The sequence below is a fragment of the Coregonus lavaretus genome (genome assembly GCF_964263955.1).
Source record: "Coregonus lavaretus genome assembly, chromosome: 37".
NCBI lineage: Eukaryota > Metazoa > Chordata > Actinopteri > Salmoniformes > Salmonidae > Coregonus > Coregonus lavaretus.
Genome location: NC_140024.1, coordinates 13935806 through 13953853, shown reverse-complemented (window position 1 = coordinate 13953853; position 18048 = coordinate 13935806). Strand labels below are relative to the sequence as shown.

The 18048-nt window shown below is 48.1% G+C and overlaps 1 protein-coding gene across 1 annotated transcript in view; it reads left to right on the top strand.

The window, feature by feature from the left end:
- The window catches only part of pmfbp1 (polyamine modulated factor 1 binding protein 1), a gene marked incomplete at both ends in the record, with an annotated part of 43946 nt that overhangs the window by 4229 nt on the left and 21669 nt on the right, over positions 1 to 18048 (top strand). The window contains 10 exons of the mRNA XM_084154068.1: positions 523 to 765; positions 2349 to 2507; positions 2602 to 2694; positions 2846 to 3001; positions 3314 to 3397; positions 4917 to 5084; positions 13654 to 13875; positions 14054 to 14284; positions 14732 to 14962; positions 17140 to 17262. Of these exons, the coding sequence (XP_084010194.1) occupies positions 523 to 765; positions 2349 to 2507; positions 2602 to 2694; positions 2846 to 3001; positions 3314 to 3397; positions 4917 to 5084; positions 13654 to 13875; positions 14054 to 14284; positions 14732 to 14962; positions 17140 to 17262 (1710 nt within the window). The remainder of the gene's footprint in view (positions 1 to 522; positions 766 to 2348; positions 2508 to 2601; positions 2695 to 2845; positions 3002 to 3313; positions 3398 to 4916; positions 5085 to 13653; positions 13876 to 14053; positions 14285 to 14731; positions 14963 to 17139; positions 17263 to 18048) is intronic.

Here is an 18048-nt window from a genome sequence, read left to right as displayed (position 1 = left end):
TTCTCTGGTGGTTGGACAAGATTACTCTCAAAACAAAGTGCAGACAGGTTGATTAATAGAAGGGTCTGCAGAGGTGCGCGCCGCAGTATGTTTTCACACTCCGCTAACACACGTTCGTTTCATTCGCATGGACTTTTATGTGCTGATCCTGTTACTGTGTGAGTTTGTCAGTTCATAAAGAATAGTCCTGCTCTTTAAGTGGGTTTTAGTGGAAACTCACTAGGGCTGTTATAGACGTGTTGTTTTAACATCCTGGGAGCTAGCTGTGACAGGAGGGACAGTCTGCTCTGTGCCACAGCAGACACCGTGATGAGGAGTGTCGTAAGTATTTACATGAGTGTCTGTACTATGTCCTTGACTATTAACGTGTGTGTTCTTAGTGTGTGTGAGTTGTGTTTTTAGATGTCTCCTGACTGATATGAATGACTGAAGATGTCTATTTCGTGATATCACTGACTGTGACTGTGTGTCTATGTGCAGGTGAGGGAGAGCGAGGTGCAGGCTGTGTGGCTGCAGAGCCAGGCAGATGTGGTGGGTCGGGAGCTGTGGGAGGAGAGTGCCCAGCGAGACAGGGAGCTGTGGGCGTGGAGGGACCGCTACCACGCTGCCTCAGAGGGCCTGAGGCTGAGGGAGGCTGAGCTTCAGGAGGTACAGAGGGCCAGGGACACGGCCCTCAGAGGCCTGAGACTACAGGAGGAGAAGAGCCACAGTCTGGGGGCCCAGAGGCAGGAGCTGCAGCACAGCCTGGAGGACCTACAGGACAGGGTGAGGAGCTGGGGCTGCGGCTGGGGAGGTACTGGGAGCAGGGTCGAGGGACGGGTAGGAAGAGGAGGGGAGAGGTGGAAGAGAGTCAGGGCCTGGGGAGGAGGGGGAGGTGGCAGGGTGCTAGGAGTTGTGGGGGTTGGAGGGAGGGTGCAGGCTTGGTGGCGGTGGTGCGGCTGCAGTGTGGGTGTAGTGAGGACCCGGTCAGGCTCCATAACATCAGGTCACTGGAGTCTAATTAAGCTGAGCTCCACATTAGGCTGCAATCCGCAGAAATGTATAGGAAATTCAGTTGTTTTTTTCCGCACTTTCAAGTGCACTGCCGTGTTAAAACGCATATGACCCCCATGGTTTTAATTTAAATGTTGTGCTTAGCAAGCAGGTTAATGCCGCTCCTTAATGGGCTTTGTGGAAAATTAGCCTCACAGAGAGGAGAAAGGATATTTGCTTTTCTTTACTGATGTGTTTCTTTCTTGTAATTTTATTGTTTCTTGTGATAAAAAGGACATTATAACTCAGTGAACTACCACTGTTAGGAATAACTCCTGTAGGTCAACTGAAAATCACTCAGCCATAACCCTCTCACAATCAGAATTTTCTATGTGAAAATAAGGCGCCTCTGTTTCAGAGTGAGGCCTGTGCTCATTGGAAGGCACAACGGTCTGTAAAAGCATGTGTGGTGAACCTCAGACTGACCTTGTGCCTCTCTATCTGCTCATTGTCCTCTGTCTGTCTGTCTGTCTGTGTTGTGGTTGGAATCCTCAGCCACTCTTTAGATACCTCAGTCTACAACCACCCCTCCGACCCCCCTCTCCTCCCCAGCCCACCAACCCACTCACCCATTCCACATGTTTCTGGTATCAGTGTTGTTGTTGTTAATTGCCTCATCCCAGTCTGCCTCTCTCTGTCTCTCATGCGTATGATTACTCGCGACAAAATAACACTATCAATATAGCCGTGTGTTTTTATTACTCTGTTACCAATGTGGAGTCTCATCATATTTTAACAGATTTGGGCAGCAAAAACGGATAGAGAAAGCTGCTTTATCAATAATTATGTGTAATCCACAACAATTTCACAGAAGCTGAATAACAATAGCAAAAATTGTTCTGTATAAACCCGTATTATCCAATTTGCAGTGAAATGGAGGGATGTAGCTAGCAGACAAACCCATTTACCTAAAACAGGAAAACATTTCTTGCTTATCTAGAGCATGTTTTTTGTCCAAATGGGAAACTAACTGGACAGAACATCTATATAGATTGTGTTCTTTTCTCATGTACAATTGTGAGTGTTCCCACCATTAAAGGGACTTTTACCTCTTTATGTGTTATTATGTGTATCCATGGGATGGCACTAAAACCATCAAGCTCTTTGTCATTGATTTTCCTGTATCCCTGTAAGACGGAACATAGAGAACAACATTAAATAAACGTTTGATTTGAACTTTTTTGTGCTTGCTGATTGCAAATAATGCCAGTGCTTTGAACAGGAAAGTGCTTTCCACTTAGCTATTACTATACAATCAGCATGTTCTCTGTCCTTGATGTGTTCTTAAGTGTGTTATGTTCCCTCCTGTCCCACAGCTTACCCAGAAGGATGAGACAGTGGTGGCTGTCAGAGTGAAGCTGCAGGACCATGAAGAAGACACCCGTGTTCTCCGCCAACAGCTGCTCTCCTCCCAAGATGCACTGCAGCAAGTTACTGCCGAGCTGAGGTCATGTAGAAGAGAGAGGGAGAAGCAGGTAAGAACATTTTTCATTTCATTTGACCCATTAAGAGCCATGTATTGAAATGTTTATGACAATGGAATGACCTTTCATGTGCCACTTGTTATAGGATAGCCAGTGTGTGGAGACAGAGGAGAGGCTTGCTGAGATCAGAGCTGATCTGGTCCAACTACAACAGCAGTATTCCACCTGCTATGCCCAGGTACTTGAACCTTGATAGAAAGTCACCAGTACCAATAGTTACATAATATGCTAAAAAAGTCAGTAGGGTTATCCATATACTGTACCTCTGCTAGCCTCTTTTATTAGCCTCTCCTCTATTAGACCCATTCTATTTCTCTGTCTGTGTGTAGCTGGTCCAGGAGGAGGCTGTGGTGAGCAGGCTGAGGGAGGAGCTGCGTGAGGTGGGGGAACAGAGAGACAGACTGGCCTCTCAGGTGACAGAGAACCAGGACCTGAGCAATGAACTGGACCTGCTCACTGAGAAACACAAGGCTGCACAGCACGAGGTACTGGCCTTAACATCACTCAACATCTGTCCTCCATCTGTCTCCTCTCCCTCATCTAACCAACCCCAGTCATGATGCCCCTTAGCTGGTCAGCTCACAAACAGGCAATCAGAAATGCCATGGCCTTGTATCAGGATGTTTCATAATGGATGTCGAATACAAAATGTCTTTACCAAAGTAATTGTTAACAATGTGTCGATATAGTGTAGTGTTGTTTTAAATCTAAACAGCAGAAGATAAACCATGCTGACAGTAAAGGCAGTGTGAATTGAGTGTAAGTAGGGACTGACCAAGGTGTGTGGTTGTGTTCAGGTGGCCAGCAGGGATGAAACAGTGCTGAGACTGACCACAGAACTGAGGACTGCCCAGGAACACCTGAAATCAGCTCAGGATGAGGTGAGGCCTGAGATCTAATCTGTTTTTAATTAGTTGAAAAGGACATGATTGTACAGACCTGCCTAACACAGTCTCTACAGCCATCGAAGATGAGTCCTAGTGCTGCGGGTATGTGGAGAGGCTAGTTCAACTCAAATCCATCAGAATTCCCAAGGGCACATAACCCCCCCCCTCTGTATATCCCTAAGGAGGATGCTCAAGGACATGGTGACCTTGTTAGTGTCCAGCCAGCCCTGTACCATGGGACTTAGAAAAGACGCCTGACTGTGTGTCCCATGAACCCTCTGTGTAATTTCAGAGTTTTCTTCTTGAAGGAGAACTTGTGGAGGACCTGTCAATGGCCGTACGCTGTGTTGTGCTGCTTTATTTATACCTCTCTCTGACTGGTCAGATATTTGTTTGCCAGAGTGTCCTTGTGTGTTATAAATGGGACAGGCCTGTCACTTCAATGCTGAGAGGATGTTTTGAGTTGCTTGAAAGATTTTTATTTATTTAATTTTGGGTTGGAGGGGAGCGGTGAATAATGCATTGGGAACCTGCTACATGTACTGTTTTTATCATTAGCATGCAGCCCAAGTTATCTGCAGAATACTTATGAGTGCCAGTGAAATGTTTGTGATGTTATTTATTTATGTTGCCCACTCAATTATTCATTTGTTTATTTATTCATGGCAGAACTAACTGCAATTGGAAAATTCATTTTTGCTGAAGGGCACATGCCCCCCCCCATACACAAAGGGAAGGGGGGGGGCACATCAGGCTTGTTAGTAATTGCTTTACGTGGCGTTTCCTGAGACTCACAGGGAGATGTCATTTAATCTGAGCAGACGGGTGAAGAGAGGGACTGAGGGAGAGAGAGAGAGATGGGATGGCTCGGGTTGAGAGGTGGGGATGGGAGAGGAGGGGAGGGGGGGTGAATTTATCACTCACTCTTTTAGCCTACTACCTCTGAAACTTGCTGCTGATGGGGGCCGGAGGGGGCGATGGTTAGGGGGGAAACAGGGTAATAGCCACATATATTACAGGGAATCAGATTCCACTTCTCCAGACAACAAGGCTCTACAGGTCTGACTGCAGGCAGAATAGAGGAGAACACAATGGGTTTGTGGTTGTCTCTGGTTGTCTCCATATGCTCCCCTGCCTTCTCCTCTTGTCTGCTCACAGCACTGTTTTCTTTCATTATATAGACTGGGATTTTGTTCAATTCACACTTGCGCCCACACATGCAACAATTATTTCCTGATAAGTGATAATGTTTCACTGAAAATGAAATTATATGTATGTTGCCTGTCTGTCTATCTGTCTCTGTGTGTGTGTGTGTGTGTGTGTGTGTGTGTGTGTGTGTGTGTGTGTGTGTGTGTGTGTGTGTGTGTTTGTGTAACGGTGGCCCTGACACTAGCTTTCACTAACTGCTCATGGAATTCCAATTAGCATCATATGCTGAGTTTGTGCGTCATTGACTGTGTGTGTCTGTGTGTGTGTGCTCTTGATGCTGTGCACTGTGTGTCTGTGTGTGTAGCTGTCAGTGCAGGCTCAGCAGGAGCAGGCCCTTGGAGAGGAGGTGCAGAGGCTGCAGAATGAGGTGAGCTGTCTCCAGGGCAGCCTGAGTCAGAGAGAGGAGGACATGGAGGCACAACTACAGACAACTGGCCAGCTACAGCAGGAGAGGGACAGCCTGCTCACACAGGTCAGCTATACACATACAGTTGAAGTCGGAAGTTTACATACACCTTAGCCAAATACATTTAAACTCAGTTTTTCACAACTCCTGACATTTAATCCTAGTAAAAATTCCCTGCCTTAGGTCAGTTAGGATTACCACTTTATTTTAAGAATGTGAAATGTCAGAATAACAGTAGAGAGAATGATTTATTTCAGCTTTTATTTCTTTCATCACATTCCCAGTGGATCAGAAGTTTACATACACTCAATTAGTATTTGGTAGCATTGCCTTTAAATTGTTTAACTTGGGCCAAACGTTTCGGGTAGCCTTCCACAAGCTTCCCACAATAAGTTGGGAAATGTTGGTGTCACGATCGTCTGACGAATGAGTAGACCAAAGCGCAGCGCGTTGAGCGAACATGACTTTATTTAATTAAAGCCTGGAACAAAACAACAAATAAAGAACGATACGTGAAGTCCTCTGTAACACTGACAGAACATGGAACAAAAACCGACAAACACAAGGTGAACACAGACAGTTTAAATATGGCTCCCAATCAGAGATAACGAGCCGACAGCTGACACTCGTTACCTCCGATTGGGAGTCATTTGACCAAACAAGGAAAACACAACCAATGACAACCCAACCAAACAAAACACAACCAAAACGAACACACCCTGGCTCAAAATACAAAGTCCCGGAGCCAGAGCGTGACAGTACCCCCCCCTAAAGGCGCGGACTGCGACCGCGCCTCAAAACCCCAAATAGGGGAGGGCTGGGTGGGTGTTGCTCCTCGGAGGCGGCTCCGGCTCCGGGCTTGACCACCACCCTACTTCAATCCCCCCGTAATGGCCCCGATCCGATCTGACCCAGCTGGCTGGATCAGGACTGACGACGCGCACCCCTGGCTTAGCGCGTGAGGCAGGAACGGACCGGACCTGGCTGACGATACGCACCCTAGGCTTGGTGCGAGTAGCAGGAACAGGCTGGACCAGGCTGACGACTCGCACCCTTGGCTCGGCGCGTGAGGCAGGAACGGACCGGACCTGGCTGACGATACGCACCCTTGGCTTGGTGCGTGGAGCCGGAACGGACCTCACCAGGCTGACGACTCGCATCCTTGGCTTGGTGCGAGTAGCAGGAATGGGCTGGATCAGGCTGACGACTCGCACCCTTGGCTTGGTGCGAGTAGCAGGAACGAGCTGGACCAGGCCGACGACGCACCCCGTAGGCTTCGTGCGTGGAGCAGGAACAGGCCGGGCTGGGCTGGCGACGCACACCGCAGGCTTAGTGCGTGGAGCAGGAACAGGCCGGGCAGGGCTGGCGACGCACACCGTAGGTTTGGTGCGTGGAGCAGGGACAGGCCGGGCCGGGCTGACGACGCACCCCGTAGGCTTGGTGCGTGGAGCAGGGACAGGCCGGGCTGGGCTGGCGACGCACACCGTAGGTTTGGTGCGTGGAGCAGGAACAGGCCGGGTCGGGCTGACGACGCACCCCGTAGGCTTGGTGCGTGGAGCAGGGACAGGCCGGGCAGGGCTGTCGACGCACACCGTAGACTTGGTGCGTGGAGCAGGAACAGGCCGGGCAGGGCTGTCGACGCACACCGTAGACTTGGTGCGTGGAGCAGGAACAGGCCGGGCAGGGCTGTCGACGCACACCGTAGACTTGGTGCGTGGAGCAGGAACAGGCCGGGCAGGGCTGTCGACGCACACCATAGACTTGGTGCGTGGAGCAGGAACAGGCCGGGCAGGGCTGTCGACGCACACCATAGACTTGGTGCGTGGAGCAGGAACAGGCCGGGCAGGGCTGTCGACGCACACCGTAGACTTGGTGCGAGGAGCAGGAACGGACCGGGCAGGGCTGGCGACGCACACCGTAGGTTTGATGCGTGGAGCAGGGACAGGCCGGGCTGGGCTGGCGACGCACACCGTAGTTTTGGTGCGTGGAGCAGGGACAGGCCGGACCGTACTGGGAACACACACCACTGGCTTTAAACGGGGATCAGGAACGGGCCGGACCGGACCGGACTGGCAATCCACCTCAGTCCCTCTCGCCTTGCCTCTACGACTTCCTTCCCTCCTCTCGCCAATGGCTCCCGTAACCCGGTGGCCTTCTCTCCTCTTCTCCTATTCCGCCCTGTGGCAGCCTCCTGCTGCCCAGTCGCCCATGCCGTGTGCCCCCCCCCTGAAAAATTCTTGGGGGTGCCTCTCCTCCTTCCGACGATGGCACTGCTGACGCCGCTGCTCCTCTCTCGCCAGGGCCTTGATCCTACCCCAAGGTCCCTTGCCCCCGAGCATGTCCTCCCAGGACCACACTTTGCCCACCTGGGCCATCGCCAGCCTCTCTATCTCCTTTCCCGGCGCTTCCTCCCATGTCCAGTCTGCCTCCGTCTGGACACGCTGCTTGGTCGTTGTATGGTGGGTTTTTCTGTCACGATCGTCTGACGAATGAGTAGACCAAAGCGCAGCGCGTTGAGCGAACATGACTTTATTTAATTAAAGCCTGGAACAAAACAACAAATAAAGAACGATACGTGAAGTCCTCTGTAACACTGACAGAACATGGAACAAAAACCCACAAACACAAGGTGAACACAGACAGTTTAAATATGGCTCCCAATCAGAGATAACGAGCCGACAGCTGACACTCGTTACCTCCGATTGGGAGTCATTTGACCAAACAAGGAAAACACAACCAATGACAACCCAACCAAACAAAACACAACCAAAACGAACACACCCTGGCTCAAAATACAAAGTCCCGGAGCCAGAGCGTGACAGTTGGCCCATTCCTCCTGACAGAGCTGGTGTAACTGAGTCAGGTTTGTAGGCCTCCTTCCTCGCACACACTTTTTCAGTTCTGCCCACAAATGTTCTATAGGATTGAGGTCAGGGCTTTGTGATGGCCACTCCAATACCTTGACTTTGTTGTCCTTAAGCCATTTTGCCACAACTTTGGAAGTATGCTTGGGGTCATTGTCCATTTGGAAGACCCATTTGCAACCAAGCTTTAACTTCCTGACTGATGTCTTGAGATGTTGCTTCAATATATCCACATAATTTTCCTTCCTCATGATGCCATCTATTTTGTGAAGTGCACCAGTCCCTCCTGCAGCAAAGCACCCCCACAGCATGATGCTGGCACCCCTGTGCTTCACGGTTGGCATGGTGTTCTTCTGCTTGCAAGCAACCCCCTTTTTCCTCCAAACATAACGATGGTCATTATGGCCAAACAGTTCTATTTTTGTTTAATCAGACCAGAGGACATTTCTCCAAAAAGTAAGATCTTTGTCCACATGTGCAGTTGCAAACCGTAGTCTGGCTTTATGGCGGTTTTGGAGCAGTGGCTTCTTCCTTGCTGAGCGGCCTTTCAGGTTATGTCGAAATAGGACTTGTTTTACTGTGGATATAGATACTTTTGTATCTGTTTCCTCCAGCATCTTCACAAGGTCCTTTGCTGTTGTTCTGGGATTGATTTTCGCACCAAAGTACGTTAATCTCTAGTTGACAGAACACGTCTCCTTCCTGAGCGGTATGACGGCTGCGTGGTCCCATGGTGTTTATACTTGCGTACTATTGTTTGTACAGATGAACGTGGTACCTTCAGGCGTTTGGAAATTCCTCCCAAGGATGAACCAGAATTGTGGAGGTATAAAATGATTTTTCTGAGATCTTGGCTGATTTCTTTTGATTTTCCCATGATGTCAAGCGAAGAGGCACTGAGTTTGAAGGTAGGCCTTGAAATACATCCACAGGTACACCTCCAATTGACTCAAATGATGTCAATTAGCCTATCAGAAACTTCTAAAGCCATGACATCATTTTCTGGAATTTTCCAAGCTGTTTAAAGGCACCATCAACTTAGTGTATGTAAACTTCTGACCCACTGGAAATGTGATACAGTGAATTATAAGTTAAATATTCTGTCTGTAAACAATTGTTTGAAAAATTACTTGTGTCATGCACAAAGTAGATGTCCTAACCGACTTGCCAAAACTATAGTTTGTTAACAAGAAATGTGTGGAGTGGTTGAAAAACAAGTTTTAATGACTCCAACCTAAGTGTATGTAAACTTCCGACTTCAACTGTATATACAGACATCATACCACATCCTTAGTGAGACTCATCTTTTTTATTCAACATTGTTTACAGTAGCTACTGTAATGATAGCAGCTACTGGAATGATGAACTTTAGAATGATGGGCTTGGTGCCTGGCCTATGAAATAGCTGCATATAATAAGCAATATGAATGCATGCACCATAATCTACATACGCTTGGCACTCACACATGTTTATACACAACCTCACGGCATATACAGTATGCATTCACACATATATACATACAATATGTCTAACCCTCTCATCCCTCCTATTACAGTATGCATACTGTTAATACTTGAGAATTGTCTGTGCATTGCGATCAAACTGTGTGCACAAATGAAGGTCATACAGTGGGGGAAAAAAGTATTTAGTCAGCCACCAATTGTGCAAGTTCTCCCACTTAAAAAGATGAGAGAGGCCTGTAATTTTCATCATAGGTACACGTCAACTATGACAGACAAAATGAGAAGACAAAAAATCCAGAAAATCACATTGTAGGATTTTTAATGAATTTATTTGCAAATTATGGTGGAAAATAAGTATTTGGTCAATAACAAAAGTTTCTCAATACTTTGTTATATACCCTTTGTTGGCAATGACACAGGTCAAACGTTTTCTGTAAGTCTTCACAAGGTTTTCACACACTGTTGCTGGTATTTTGGCCCATTCCTCCATGCAGATCTCCTCTAGAGCAGTGATGTTTTGGGGCTGTCGCTGGGCAACACGGACTTTCAACTCCCTCCAAAGATTTTCTATGGGGTTGAGATCAGGAGACTGGCTAGGCCACTCCAGGACCTTGAAATGCTTCTTACGAAGCCCCTCCTTCGTTGCCCGGGCGGTGTGTTTGGGATCATTGTCATGCTGAAAGACCCAGCCACGTTTCATCTTCAATGCCCTTGCTGATGGAAGGAGGTTTTCACTCAAAATCTCACGATACATGGCCCCATTCATTCTTTCCTTTACACGGATCAGTCGTCCTGGTCCCTTTGCAGAAAAACAGCCCCAAAGCATGATGTTTCCACCCCCATGCTTCACAGTAGGTATGGTGTTCTTTGGATGCAACTCAGCATTCTTTGTCCTCCAAACACGACGAGTTGAGTTTTTACCAAAAAGTTCTATTTTGGTTTCATCTGACCATATGACATTCTCCCAATCCTCTTCTGGATCATCCAAATGCACTCAGACGGGCCTGGACATGTACTGGCTTAAGCAAGGGGACATGTCTGGCACTGCAGGATTTGAGTCCCTGGCGGCGTAGTGTGTTACTGATGGTAGGCTTTGTTACTTTGGTCCCAGCTCTCTGCAGGTCATTCACTAGGTCCCCCCGTGTGGTTCTGGGATTTTTGCTCACCGTTCTTGTGATCATTTTGACCCCACGGGGTGAGATCTTGCGTGGAGCCCCAGATCGAGGGAGATTATCAGTGGTCTTGTATGTCTTCCATTTCCTAATAATTGCTCCCACAGTTGATTTCTTCAAACCAAGCTGCTTACCTATTGCAGATTCAGTCTTCCCAGCCTGGTGCAGGTCTACAATTTTGTTTCTGGTGTCCTTTGACAGCTCTTTGGTCTTGGCCATAGTGGAGTTTGGAGTGTGACTGTTTGAGGTTGTGGACAGGTGTCTTTTATACTGATAACAAGTTCAAACAGGTGCCATTAATACAGGTAACGAGTGGAAGACAGAGGAGCCTCTTAAAGAAGAAGTTACAGGTCTGTGAGAGCCAGAAATCTTGCTTGTTTGTAGGTGACCAAATACTTATTTTCCATCATAATTTGCAAATAAATTCATTAAAAATCCTACAATGTGATTTTCTGGATTTTCTTTTCTCAATTTGTCTGTCATAGTTGACGTGTACCTATGATGAAAATTACAGGCCTCTCTCATCTTTTTAAGTGGGAGAACTTGCACAATTGGTGGCTGACTAAATAGTTTTTTTCCCCACTGTATAAGGTTGCAAAATTCCGGTAACTTTCCCCAAATTCCCAGGTTTTAAACAAATGCCGTTTATAGAGTCACAAGCTTTATGTAATCATTGCGTGCTAGGAATATGGGACCAAATACTGAAGTTTTGACTACTTTAATGCACATATTAGTGAATTTGTCCCAATACTTTTGGTCCGCTAAAATGGGGGGATTATGTACAAAAATGCTGTAATTTCTAAACGGTTCAGCCGATATGGATGCAAATCCATAAGTACAGAGCCAAAACAACAAAAAATGTGTCACTGTCCCAATACTTATGGAGGCCACTGTATACACAGACTATGAGAGATGGTGTGGCTGTGTTGTGTGCAGTAATGTGTGCTGTTGAGGAGAGGTAGCAGAGATACAGGAGTGGGCGGTCAGCCATCCCTCTCCCACGGCATCAACAAACACACAGCGCACAGCCATGGAATTCCAATTAGTATCATTTTATTAGAAGTGGCTGCCTTTTGGCACAGTTCCTTCATTTATTTTAATCTTGTTTATGCACCTTGATTGTTTCACAATATAGATTTATTTTAATTAGCTAAGATTGATTACATTTCATTGATTCTGTATCCTTATTCAAATGAAATCCCCATCCTCCCTCCCCCCTGCGATGTTATTTTTCATAATTAATGGTACAGTCTGGGACTAGGGCTGGGGGTGTTATAGCGAAAGCTTTGACCATTTTGTAATCAAGGCAAGGTTTATCATTATTTATTGCCTGTGCTGTCACATTGTTGTGTCGTGAAAGGCGTTTTTTGAGTTTGTGGAGAGGCTGTGTGATCGATGAAGTTTGGTGACAGAGCTCCTGTTGCATGTCTGCCTGCCGTTCTGTTCTGCCTCAGTCACAAGATAAGATAGAGACCAGCTCTAAGCCCTGCTGCTCCTCAGACTCACACTCAGACTGCTCTTTTGTCTTTAGCTGAGAGTTCAGCCTCTGTCCACTCTACAGACAGACAGACAGACAGACAGACAGACAGACAGTCAGACAGACAGAACCTGAGAGCACTGACCTTGGGCGGGGGGCCCAGTGTGTGTGTGTGTGTGTGTGTGTGTGTGTGTGTGTGTGTGTGTGTGTGCGTGTGTGTGTGTGTGCGTGTGTGTCGAAGCGGCTGCAGACGCCATGGTTAACACCAACGCCTCCTTCCCAACCCAGAGCTCTTTTAATTTTGATTGATGACTCCGTTTATCTTCTGCATAACAACCCTCCACCCCCACCTCCCCCACTCTCCATTTTCCCAGCTCCCGCTGCCTTCCACACACACACCCTGTAAGAAAATGATATTAGAAACAAAATGAGATTTGAAATGTTATGTTTGACAAGCGACTTGATGAAAGGGTTTCATTGCAGGGCCTGATCCATGGAAATGTTATGCTAATAATACTGCTGGCCAAGCGATCTAGTTGGAAATTAATCAGTGGTTGAGCTGCGAGACAGAGAGGGAGAGGGAGAGGGAGAGGGAGAGGGAGAGGGAGAGAAGCTGCTTTATAAACACCCTTCCCCCATTCCCTCACCACCCCTCTCTCCCTCTCTCTAGCTCTGAATCTCATCAGAAATAGCCATGGGGTGTTGTCTGTGTGATGAGGTTGGGAGAGAAATAGGGAGTTAGAAAATTACACTGCAGCTTAGCACTGATTGATGCGGTAATGTATGCAGCAGGCCAGGCAGGCAGGCAGGCAGGCTGTATTAGGGATTAGAGCTCTCCCTCCCTCTCCCTCCCTCTCTCTCCCTCATTCTCTCTCTCTCCCTCCCTCCACACCAGTCCCCCTCCCTATATCTGTCCTACTATTATTATTATATTTACCCTGTTCATCTGTCTCCTCTTTTCTCTGCATGTATCTTTTACCTCCATATTTGTGTGTGTGTACACGGTTTGTGATGTCACAGACTGCCTCAGTCCATCCTCTGACTCCCTCCCTCCCTCCCTCCCTCCCTCCCTCCCTCCCTCCCTCCATCCCTGGGAGACGTCAATGCACTGGAGTCACTAATGGAGTCATTATCAGATTTAACTCATTTAAAAGAACACAATTAGTGCTGGGGTCTTAATGATGTTTGCAAGTTAAATGCAAACTAATCGTTTTTCTCTCTTCCTTTCTCTCTCTCAAACTCTCTTATTCCTGGCTTAGTAAGAACGAAGGAGTAGATGAATCACAGAAGTGTTTTGTGAGTGTGGGTGTGTGTCTCCCAGCCATGTTAGAAGTCTGTGGGATTTGTTATTTTTACCCCGAGAGCCATCTGTTACACTGCTCCTTATTTTTGTAATGCATCATCAGCCAGGGAAGAAATAATATTATCCCATCTCGGATATTGTACTCTGGAGTGTAATAATCTAATGTAGCGCGGGTGTCATTAAAGTGCCACAGTGAGGCTGCAGGGAGAGGAAGGAAGGTGGGCTGAAGGAGTGTACTGGATCATATCTGTTTGTTCTGTCTGTGTGTCCCCTATACCCTCCATATGTGTGTATACACACACACACACACATTCTCCCCATACACTCCCTCACTGACATTCCCCTCTGTCTCCAGTGGGACAGCCAGCAGGGGGCAGTGTGTGTTCTGCGCGGGAAGCTGCAGCGGTGTCAGGCGGAGGCCCGGGCTCAGCAGGAGAGCAGGGAAGAGGAGGTGTCGGGCTTGAGGGCTGAGCTACAGGAGGCCCAGGGCAGGCTGCAGCAGTGTAGAGGAACCATGGAGCACCTCCGCTCTGACCTGGAGCACGCCCAGAGACAGACCAGGCAGGCAGAGGATGAGGTGGGTGGGAGCAGTGAGAGGAGTACAGTACACAGAAAGAGAGGAACATGGATTTCTCTTCACTTTGATAAGCAATGAAGTACCCTCAGTACTGTGCCTATTGCAGGTTTATGTAAGCCATTATACAGGCATATTGAAGTAGAATACAGTGTTCTGAGAATGTGTGTGATGTCCCCAGGCATCTGATAGGGAGAGCCGTCTGTGGGGCCAGGAGGCAGAGTTATCCAGGCTGAGGGCTGTGCTGCAGGAGGCTGAGAGCAGAGCAGCGGACACAGAGGCCAGGCTGCAGCCCCTGACCCAGTCCCTGGAGCTGAACAGGACCAAGTACCAGGCCTGCATCACAAAGATCTCCCAGCAGGACAGCACTTTACAGGCCCAGGACGAGGACCTAAAGGAAGCCAGGGCTCAGGTCAGCTACCACGCCATCCTCACCCTGCAGGAAAACTAAGAACTGATACTGGAGCTTTTTTATAGTATTTCGAGAGCTTCTATCTGCTAGAGGTTCTGTCTGCTAAAAGATGATTCTGAGATAATTGGCTTTAAAGTTACGAACCCTCATTGGTTTGAACGGTGTCAGCAATTTTTATTTTTTACTTAACAACATGAATTGGGGTATTTAGAGTACTATATAGGTAGAGAACATTGAACAGAACAAGGCTATGTCAATAACTCAGTTTTGACAAAAATACAGATAGAACCTTCTAGTCCCAAGCTCTCAATTTTTTTTTTTTCACTGCTGCTTATACCCATGTTGCCAGGAGTTGATCTTGCATACATCTCTAGGCCTGATTTATGAGTGTTAATAGCATGTGTGTTTGTGTGCCTGCCTGTGTGTCCCTGTGTGTCTGTTTACCAGGTGGTGGAGCGGGAGGAGCATGTGCTGCGTCTGTGTGCCCAGGCGGTGGTGTTGCAGGGGGAGCTGAAGGCCCACAGTGCCCAGCTGGAGAGTGGGGATGACGCCCTGAGTGCCCTAAGCCAGCACCTCCGAGACACCCAGAGAGACCTGGAGGACAGCCGCAAACACAGCCAGGAGTGTGAGATGGTCATCAGCACACTGAGAGACAGCACCGCCACACTGAGACGACAGGTCAGACAGTCAGTCAGTCAGACCAGTTAGGCCAGTCAGTCAGGCAGGCCGAGCCTCATCCACAGGGCTGTAGCTTCCCAATGACAGATTTGTCCACAGACAAACCCAGTCACACTGTGCTGATCACTCCCTTTCCACTACAAACATAGATGAACATACTAGTCCACTCAGTCGTTTCCCCCTACGCAGTCAGGCCCACTCATCCTGCTCACTACCCCTGCTACCTGGAACAGTGGCAGTCATGCGGCTAAGTCAAATCCAGTCAAGTAGTACAAGCACTGTAGTATACCCAACTGGCCTCTCAGGTGAGTGAAGCTACATGCAGGTCAGTTGTTGCGCCACACCTGCTGTAGGTAAGGCTCCATCTCTGCTCCTGATCTGTAAACAGGTGGAGTCAGACAGGGTACAACACAACACACTGTGAGTTGGAGGCCTGGGAGTCGGAGGCCTGGGGACCTCTAAGTGTTTTCACTGATTCCTATTGATCGGCGTCATGGCTCCTATACAGGAGGAAACACAATGAGAAAACACAGGCAGTGTGAGGTCCCTGGACAGCACAGAGCACAGCACAGAGCACAGCCGTTAATGGCTGGCAAGAAGGAGGAGAGAGGAGGGGAGTTGGTGTGGTGGGAAGACTGGATTACATGGGCAGAGCAGTGGAGAGGAAGGATTGATGTTTGGACTTGTTTGGGTGTGTGTGGTTGTGTGCATGCATGTGTGTGTGAGACATGGGGTGGTTGACAGCTCCATGCACGGAAGAAGCAAAGTTGAAAATCATGCTGGGGATGCGATATGTGGCTGAAATAATGGCCGCCCTGCCCAGTGGAGCTCAGTGTTTAGCTGGTGTGGAGGTGGCTGGAGATCCTGTGGGGCGCTTACCTCCTTCTGTGAGCCCACAATGGAGGTGCCATTCCCATCACCTCCAGCTCTCACCCTCCCCTCTCCACTGCTGTAACCAAGGCCTTCCCTCTCCACTGTGTACCCCCCCTCACCACCTGGGTCCCTAACAACACCCCCTCCCACACAGCAGAGCTCTATTAGCAACACAGAGGCTCTCAATCACACACACACACACACACACACACACACACAGTATTGATCTCTCCCGTCCTCAGCTTGGTCCTTAGAGCACACAGCGCGACACACCACCTGCTCGGTTCATCAGTCTCTATCTCTCACCCACGGTGTGTATGTGTGGTGTGTGCGTGAGTGTTGACCTGCATACCTTTTAAGTGATCGCTTCCTGCCAAGGTATTTTTTCACACCAATGTTTCTTTACCTCTTCCCCAAGTTTACATTTGTTGTCTGGAAACTGGTGTGTGTGTGTGTGTGTGTGTGTCTGTGTGAGAGAGGGAGGTAGAGAGAGAGAGAGAGAGTCTGATTTAATTTAATGAGCCGATCGCTCTGAGTCTGCTGTGAGACATCAGTACAACAAGGTGATTTCACCACCTCTATCACTCCATCTTCATCCTGCCTGTAATGGCCCCTGGCTTTATGAACACTACAGACACTGTGCAGTAAAGGCTGTCTGGAAAACAAAGACAACAAACAACAACAGTGGGTAATGAGAGGAACACCGTATTCAGATAGATATATTATCCTCATAAACTTAGAGGCCATTTGGGAGTGTTTTATATGTGTAGCAGTACAAGGTAATCCTGACAAACCACCGACACCCAATAGGACATTTTGACTCTCTCTGTGTGTGTGTGTGTGTGTGTGTGTGTGTGTGTGTGTGTGTGTGTGTGTTAATGTGAAGCCATTGTGAGGGCCTCAGACAGACCGACTCATCTGTGAGAAGCAGAATGTGCTCCAGTCACGAGCCATCAGGCCCAGCACAGCATGCAGACCGAGGAGACAGAGGGGAAACGTTCTGTTTGTCTGTCTATGCTTCATTAGTGTGAACTCACCCAGCACCTCAGCCCCAAACTTACAGTCTCATAGTGGGCCCCAGCCTGCCTCACCCACAGTCAGACAGGAGGACCCCATGCAGTCTGGCCTTCAACCATAGTCTCATAGAGCTCCAGCCAGTCCCTTCTGTCTCTACCTCTCAACACTCAACTACACAACACAGGAAGGATAAGGGAGGAGGGACCTACTAAAGTCAACCCCATGACAGTAGTTCTGTACCGGTCTGTCAACAGATATATGTTTGTTCCTGTGTGTGCCTCTCTCAGGTGGAGGAACAGGAGGAGAGTGTGGTGAAGAGCCAAGCTGATTTCTCTGTCTACAGAGCCACTCACATCCACTCTGTCTCAGACTACGACTCCCAGCTCTTCTGCATCCAGGAACTACAACAGGTACAGTAGGATCAGAACACTTCACCTCTTCATGCAGGAGTCCTGCTAACATAACTGTGGCCAGTGAAATCACAGTGACCAGAGAAAGTTATTGTCTTTGATACTTCACTTATCAACTATATTTTGTGTTCAATGCTCTACAACAAAGCTTTCTTCGTGTCCAACAAGCTTTCTCTGCCATTAACCTTGTTCTGAACACCTCCAAAACAAAGGTGAACACCGGTGTGATTTCTACCTCTAAGGGTTTAGAGCTTGAGTTAGTCACCTCATACAAGTGCTTGGGAGAATGGCTAGATGGTACACTGTCCTTCTCTCAGCACATATCAAAGCTGCAGGCTAAGGTTAAATCTAGACTTGGTTTCCTCTATTGTAAATGCTCCTCTTTCACCCCAGCTGCCAAACTAACCCTGATTCAGATGACCATCCTACCCATGCTAGATTACTGAGACGTAATTTATAGATTGGCTGGTAAAGGTGCTCTTGAGCGGCTAGATGTTCTTTACCATTCAGCCATCAGATTTGCCACCAATGCTCCTTATAGGACACATCACTGCACTCTATACTCCTCTGTAAACTGGTAATCTCTGTATACCCGTCACAAGGTTGATGTTTATTTATAAAACCCTCTTAGGCCTCACACACCCCTATCTGAGATACCTACTGTAGCCCTCATCCTCCACATACAACACTCGTTCTGCCAGTCACATTCTGTTAAAGGTCCCCAAAGCACACACATCCCTGGGTCGCTCCTCTTTTCAGTTCGATGCAGCTAGCGTCTGGAATGAG